This window comes from Triticum aestivum, chromosome 6B, assembly GCF_018294505.1.
Source record: "Triticum aestivum cultivar Chinese Spring chromosome 6B, IWGSC CS RefSeq v2.1, whole genome shotgun sequence".
Classification (NCBI taxonomy): Eukaryota; Viridiplantae; Streptophyta; class Magnoliopsida; order Poales; family Poaceae; genus Triticum; species Triticum aestivum.
In genome coordinates this window covers 681,048,962-681,056,865 of record NC_057810.1, presented here as the reverse complement: position 1 = coordinate 681,056,865, position 7,904 = coordinate 681,048,962, and the positions used below count along the sequence as shown (strand labels likewise).

The 7,904-nt window shown below is 42.9% G+C and overlaps 1 protein-coding gene across 1 annotated transcript in view; it reads right to left on the bottom strand.

Moving 5' to 3' along the window:
- Positions 1-3,366, bottom strand: part of LOC123139192 (uncharacterized) — a 6,851-nt gene extending 3,485 nt beyond the window's left edge. The window contains exons 1-11 of the mRNA XM_044558995.1: positions 3,167-3,366; positions 2,870-3,077; positions 2,598-2,754; positions 2,164-2,300; positions 1,748-1,851; positions 1,555-1,650; positions 1,375-1,465; positions 758-878; positions 460-656; positions 151-251; positions 16-71 (exon numbers count right to left, since the gene is read on the bottom strand). Coding sequence (XP_044414930.1) covers positions 16-71; positions 151-251; positions 460-656; positions 758-878; positions 1,375-1,465; positions 1,555-1,650; positions 1,748-1,851; positions 2,164-2,300; positions 2,598-2,754; positions 2,870-3,077; positions 3,167-3,169 — 1,271 coding nt within the window. The 5' untranslated portion in view covers positions 3,170-3,366. The remainder of the gene's footprint in view (positions 1-15; positions 72-150; positions 252-459; positions 657-757; positions 879-1,374; positions 1,466-1,554; positions 1,651-1,747; positions 1,852-2,163; positions 2,301-2,597; positions 2,755-2,869; positions 3,078-3,166) is intronic.
- Positions 3,367-7,904: the final 4,538 nt, after the last annotated feature.

The window sequence follows — 7,904 nt, the reverse complement described above, 5'->3', positions numbered from 1 at the left end:
ATAAGAGAAGCACACCTTCCTACTATTCTCACAGCTGCCAAAAGATCATCACCTTTCCTTTGCCCATGATCCTGTCAAATTTCATCCTGTAAGATTAACTTCCAGTACTGAATTTCATATCATCAGAATTCAGAAGATTCGAATATTTACCTTTGCATCCTGCAGGAAGTCCAACACTAAACTGATTGTCTCATTTAATCCCGTAATTACCTGCATTATGGTCTTTTCACAGATGGTCTGACTTGGTTCACCTGCATACGGTTTATTTTATTTTAAAAGAGAACGCAAGATGACTACTTTAATCAGTTTGTTAAAGCTTCCTATTAGCTAATGACAAACTTCCATAAGATACAAAAGGTGAAAACTGAAGGTTATAAATATAAAAGAAGAAATGGCAATATATTACTTCAGCGTTGCAGCCCATGGAACCAAAAATAGTGAAGGAAATGGTATACATACCTTCACCACTACTGGCATCTGATATCATTTTGATTATTCTTTCTATCAGTGAAAACAATATAGCCAGGTTTCTCTGTTTCTGGATGATGGCATCATCTGTCTGAGAACTTTTTGATGACTCGTATTTCAAAAAAGCAAGTTCGTTTAGAAGGACAGCAACTTCAACTCTTGCAGATTGTAGGACTAGCAGTACAAATCTACAGAAATTAGAAGTTGTTATACAAAACGAAAAAAAGTACATCCAGAGTGATGCTTATCTCAGAGAGGGGGAGAGAGGGAGAGATGATGTGAAACATACTTGTCAACGGAGATCGCATTCTTGTTATCCAGGATTCTATGATCTTCTGACAACCAATTCTCGCCTAGGATGGACATCATGCACTCCGCCAAAAGAAGAGCTTGTAGCTTTTCGGAGGATACTGAAAGTGGAGAAATACTTAGTGTCATGACCATGTCAAAAAGGAAGGGGAATTCCAACACTAGTTAGGATTCATTCTTCTACCCTACAAATTTCTTCTCACAACACATTGTACCTCCCTTTAGTGAGTAATAAATACTACAGTTCTGTTGCTCCAAACAATCTACACAAACTGCCCTGCAGCTGTAGGAAAATTTAAACCAAATCTACGGCTTATGGATACAAGAATAAAAAACTCCTGTTATAAAAAGAGACAACTAGAATAGAAAGAAAAATTAAAAGGTACTGGTAGACCTAAGCACATTTCAATTACAGATTATCACCACGTTGGTATTAGAATAATAGTTTATCAAAGTTGCACATATTAGCACTATCATCCTGGGCAAATGCAGTTGATCTTAACGGTCAAACCTTCAATGTAAGGTCTATGTTGTCAACTTGACAGCAGAAACAGAAACAATTAATTCGTAATTTCAAAATATGAAGCATGGACATACCAACACGGTTTTGGAGAACGTCTATAATCCCACCACGGATATGAGATTTCCAGATCGTGGATGGCATTGACCTCAAAGCATCATGAAGTGGCTTTAGTGTCCCAAAAATACAGAGAAGTAGTTAAAACTAAAATCCCCAAAGTACAAATTAAACAAATTAGGGGAAAGGGTTACTCTTACAGATTCTTTTTGGGAAAGGAGTGTCGCAAGCATGTGCAGCGATTCAAATTTAACTGCCGTATGAAGTACACCGAAAAGCATAGCAAGAGAAGTTATCTGAATGACAATAGAAATTATAGATCAAACCATCAAATTAGCAACCAGACAGATGAAACATATAAATATTCAGGGAAAACAATCCGGTGTGCCATACCATGCTTGCCATGCCTTGCAATTTCTCCACACTCATGTTGTCTGCTCTGAGTTTATGAACAAGTAACTGCAACAGATGAGTGGAAAGCTCTAAGCACCTTGAACCTACAAACGAAACAATCGAGCAATTGTATAAGAATTCAACCTAACTATGGAAAATATAATGTGTTACTGGAATGCAATACCTAATGGAATCCACCAACCAACCCACGTAAATACTTCTAATTTGGACACTGATTCAATATACTATGCAAATCGTCCTAGGAAAAGCAGAGTTCGCAACCAACCATCAGACATCCAGGTGCACAAATTTAAAACGTCGGATCAAGTGTCACTGCTAACATTCCTCGGTAGGATGAAGCAAGATGGAGATGGAATTATTAAGCAAACAAGAGGCTGGCTAGAAAATTTTAGTACCATCTGGAAAATTGGAGATTTGACTGAAGAGCATGTCCATAACTCCAGGCTCACAAAACTTATATGCCCCATCTTCAGAGGCTACAGCAACCAGCGATAGAAGTTCGAAACATTCTTCAGTGATTGTCAGATCAGGCCTGCAGATGATTTGGCAGCTCATAAGAAAATGTGATTTGCAAAGCAGAGCATCCAAACAGTTAAGCAGTTGGCCCAATCTAGATTCGAGAGGATCGCACAGGTTTGCTCTGCTCAATTGGGGAGCACTGCCAAACTAAGCAAATGTCTGAACGCATACCACTTAAATTGCATCAGTATTACTCCCTCCGTTCCAAAATAGATGACTCAATTTTGTACTAACTTTAGTACAAAGTTGGGTCATCTATTTTGGAACGGAGGGAGTAGATTAGAAGGGAACATGGAGCGAAAGTTCTTACGATTTGGAGACAACCTCGGCGATGAGGGGCACGGTGGAGACGACCCCGGCGTCGGCCGCAACCTCCGGGGCGCGCGCGAGCCCGGCAAGCACGGTCACGGCGAGCCGCAGGTACGCCTCCCGCTCCTCCTCCTTCCCGCCCTCCACCTTCCCCAGCCCTGCAGCGCGCACGGAGCAAAAATCCCCAATGAGACACCGGCACGGCGCCGCCAACCACAACCCAAAGAAATTCAGTACGGGGAACAGGCCACGCGTTCCCCTGGTGCTTCTTACCGGTGTTGAGGAGGCGGCGGAGGAACCGGGGCCCGACGGCGCGGTAGACCTGGGCGACGGCGGCGGCGTCGCCGGCGCGGCAGACGGTGGCGGCGATGAGGAGGCCCGCCAGCTTCTGCTCGTCGCGCTCGCCGCGGAGGAGGCGGAGGCAGTCTTCGAGCGGCGGGGCCGAGGCCTCGGTCGGCGCGACGGCGGCCGGGGAGGAATCCTGCGGGAGATGAGGGGGAGGGGTGAGCGAGACGGGCGGCGCGAGGGGGATAGGGGCTTAGGGTTCGGAGCAGGGAGGAAGCCGCGAACCATGGGAGCGGCGACGTGCGTGCGCAGGCGAGGAGGGAGCCGCCGGTGACGGCCGCGTCGGAGAGGTGGGGCGGCGGTGGTGGCCGGAAGCGTCGGGAAAGTTCCAATTTTTGTGAGGGAAAGGCGTGGAGAGGTCGGGGGCGGCTGATTTGGACAAGCCGGAAGTCGGCGGAGGTTTTGTGTGAGGTTCTTGTGGAACAATGGAACTGCAGGGTTTGACCCGGTCAAATAAAAGTTGAAAGGCAATTTTCATATCTGAAATCTTTGGACCTAATAAATTTTCAATTTTGAAAGAATTCGCGTAATGCGCGATGTGGCTGACCAGCAAACTGTTCCGTGCCGTCGGACATGAGAGGATGAGGGCTGGTAGAAGGAGCGGGGAGTAAGGAGCGGTCATTTGCAATGACGGGTGGACTGGTCAGAGCTGCAAGGAGTGACTCGGTTATGGTGTGATAAAGAGCTTGCATCAATGCTCGGAGGAGGTGGAGGAGGAAGGTGACGTCGATCGCTCATCGATCCTGAGGTTTGTGACTTCAAAGAAATTCTAACCGTCGGTGCGGATGGTTTGTGATTTTTTTTTCTTTTTGAAAAATGGTTTGTGAATATTGAACAGCTGTGACAACTAATCATAGCAAGAGGGTAATTACAGCCCAAGAAGGATGGACATCCATCTTTGGAGGTTAATTGGACGGGTAGTAGTACAACTCCCTCTTGGGATTATAGATGGACATCTTATTAGATTACCAAGGACAAGATTTGACTCCTCTGTTAATGGCAGTGGTGGCCGAGTAAGACTTCGGAAAGAAAAAAAGGGGTGGGAGACTAGGGGAATGTGATGCGGCAAGGAGGCATGTGAGGAGGCGATGCGAGAAGGGGATGGGGCAAAGCGGCTCAAGTGAAAAAAGAAGACGCGAGGTAAATGGATGCTCTGTTTTAGGTTTAAATGGTGACGGGTAGATGAGTCCTTGTATCAAAAGTTTGAATGCAAAAGGTTGAGAACATGAAATGCGAGTAAGTGGCAAATGCTGACCATTTTGCATTAACGGGTGTCATGGATCTCATCAAGGGGAGTATTTTTTATGGCATTAGTTCCTTTTTATTAGCAAATGCATTCGGTGAGCCGCTAATTGCATTGTATGTCTCGAACAAGCAACAATGGTGTGAACGGCGGTAACTGTAAACGAAGGGACCAGAGCGCAGCACGAACACACGGTGAAGAACCGACTTAGCAAAATAGTTTTTTCTTGAGTCAATTACACCGGTGGTGCCTGAACTTGGCGTAAACAGTCACTTTGATGCTAGAACTTATGGCATATATTGAACTGGTGCAAAAACTTGGCTTAGACGTGCAAGTACAATGCAAATCACGTTTGTATACGAAACGATACTGACTTGGCTGCGTGGCATGGGAGATTGGAAGGCTAAGAGGAGAGCATGTGGCCTGTTTTGTTTTTTTTTGTTTTTTGCAAAAGCCATCTTGAATTGGCATTTTTTTTGCCTCTATGAGAGGTGGGTCCCATATGTCAGTGCAATGTGAAAATTAACGAAAAAAAGAGCTCCCGTATCTCGAACCCTTGACCCTGCCTTAAGATGTACTCCCTCCGTCCGAAAATACTTGTCATCAAAATGGATAAAAAAGGATGTATCTAGAACTAAAATACATCTAGTTCTAGATACATCCTTTTTTATCCATTTTGATGACAAGTATTTCCGGACGGAGGGAGTAGCAACTACACCTTCTAGTATTCACGTCACAAAATGAATAACTAATGTAGCAGAACAAAGACACTCGTCGAGCTGAAATAGACCCATTTGCATCTGTTCTTTGCTAGAAATTTGTAAAAGGTATGTAACTTCTAATCTCAGTAATGAAAATAACGTTTAATTATTTGTGTGGTATAAATATTATACATACAAACTTAATAAATTACGCTTCATAACTGTTCACATGTTATTTTAAAAATATTCATATATTTAAGATAAGATTTATGAATTACAAAAATGTTTGGATAATTAATAACAATACATGTTTATATTTCAATGTTTGTATAACTAAATTTTCATAATTTAAAATTTGAAATTACATATGAATATTCATTAGTGGCTAATATTTCAATTATATTTTTTTGAAAATAAATCACGAGTGAAAATTATATCGCACGAATGTTTGTGTTCATCATTTCGTATAATTTAAATATAAGCTACAGGTGTCTAATTTTTTTGTATCCATTTAATAAATATTTAAATCTCTGTATTTGCCAAATGTAATACTCCCTCTGTAAAGAAATATAAGAGTGTTTGGATATTCTTTACGAAGGGAGTACATGGGTGTATATTCAAATAATTTTATTTACAAATCACTGTTTGTATATAATATTTACAACACACAAATATTTGAACATTATTTTTATTACTTACGTTTTACATATGTATTAAAAAACTAGTGCGTGCAAAATGGACCGCGCTATTTGCGGCTCATATAAGTCCCACATGCGTCCTCCTGATGGTTGCTCAAAAAAAACATGCATCCTCCTGATACTACATTAAAAACTATTATCATAATTTGTCATTGCAATGTAATGTTGGAGTGGCTTGGACGGCTAGCTACCCAGCAGTTGGTCTTGGGTTCTAGACCAGTGGGTGTTTGTTTCATTTTTTTTCACGTACTGACAGGCGGGTCCCATGTGTCATAGAGTCAAAATGAAATGGCATCGGCCGCGTGTTGATAGGATTTTTCTGTGAGAAATAAAAAAAGTTGAGGGGGTTTCCGCAAAAAGGCCCCACGCCGAACTGGCGCGCCAAGTCAGTGTCAATTTCGTATCCAAATGCAATTAGCACTGTTGGGCAACGTAGTAATTTTAAAAAAATTCTTACGCACACGCAAGATCATGGTGATGCATAGCAACGAGAGGGAGAGTGTATCTTCATACCCTTGAAGATCGCTAAGCGGAAGCGTTATGACAACGCAGTTGATGTAGTCGTACGTCTTCACGATCCGACTGATCCAAGTACCGAACGCACGGCACCTTCGAGTTCTGCACACGTTCGGCTCGATGATGTCCTCGCCTTCTTGATCCAGCAAGATGGGCGAAGTGGTAGATGAGTTCCGGTAGCACGACGGCGTGGTGACGGTGTTGGTGAAGAACAATCTCCGTAGGGCTTCGCCTAAGCACTACGAAAACTATGACGAAGGATAAACTAGAGGGGACGGGGTTGCCGGCACACGGCTTGGTGTTTCTTGATGTGTCTTTGGTGCTAGCCCTGCCCCTCTATTTATATGTTGAGCCCTATTCATATGTTGAGCCCTGGGGTCGAAACTTGGAGTAAAAGCCTCCTTAAAGTCGGTTTTGCCCGAAAGGCAAGAGTCCTACACGGACTCCAGGGCTAGACGCCAGGGTTCCCGGCGTCTACCCCCTAGACGCTAGGGTTCCTAGCGTCTAGCCTCTAGTCTCCGCAAAACTTCCTTTTGCACTTTCCAAAAGCCTCGTGGGCTTTCCCCTTTGGCCCAAATAACGTGTTCTCGTACCCAAACATTTCGGGAAACATCCGGAACCCCTTCCGGTGAATTCTGGAACCCTTCCGGAGATCGAACACTATTATCCCATATATCAAACTTTATCTCCGGACCATTCCGGAGTTCCTCGTCATGTCCGTGATCTCATCCGGGACTCCGAACAACATTCGGTCACCAACATACATAACTCATATAATACTATATCGTCAATGACCGTTAAGCGTGCGGACCCTACGGGTTCGAGAACTATGTAGACATGACCGAGACACTTGTCTGGTCAATAACCAATAGCGGAACCTGGATGGCCATATTGGCTCCTACATATTCTATGAAGATCTTTATCGGTCGAACCACATAACAACATACGTTGTTCCCTTTGTCATCGGTATGTTACTTGCCCAAGATTCGATCGTCGGTATCATCATACCTAGTTCAATCTCGTTACCGGCAAGTCTCTTTACTCATTCCGTAATACTTCATCCCGCAACTAACTTATTAGTCACAATGCTTGCAAGGCTTATAGTGATGAGTATTACCGAGAGGGGCCCAGAGATACCTCTCCGATAATCGGAGTGACAAATCCTAATCTCGAAATACGCCAACTCAATAAGTACCTTCAGAGACATCTATAGTGCCCCTTTATAATCACCCAGTTGCGTTGTGACGTTTGGTAGCACTCAAAGTGTTCCTCCGGTAAACAGGAGTTGCATAAGTTCATAGTCATAGGAAGATGTATAAGTCATGAAGAAAGCAATAGCAACATACTAAACGATCAAGTGCTAAGCTAACAGAATGGGTCAAGTAAATTACATCATTCTCTAATGATGTGATCCCATTAATTAAATGACAACTCATGTCTATGGCTAGGAAACTCAGCCATCTTTGATTAACGAGCTAGTCAAGAAGAGGCATACTAGTGACATTATGTTTGTCTATATATTCACACATGTATTATGTTTCCGGTTAATACAATTCTAGCATGAATAATAAACATTTATCATGAAATAAGGAAATAAATAATAACTTTATTATTACGTCTAGGGCATATTTCCTTCAGTCTCCCACTTGCACTAGAGTCAATAATCTATTTCACATCACCATGTGATTTAACACCAATATTCACATCTGTATGTGATTAATACTCATAGTTCACATCGCTATGTGATTAACACCCAAAGAGTACTAAGGTATGATCATGTTTTGCTCGTGAGAGAAGTTTAGTCA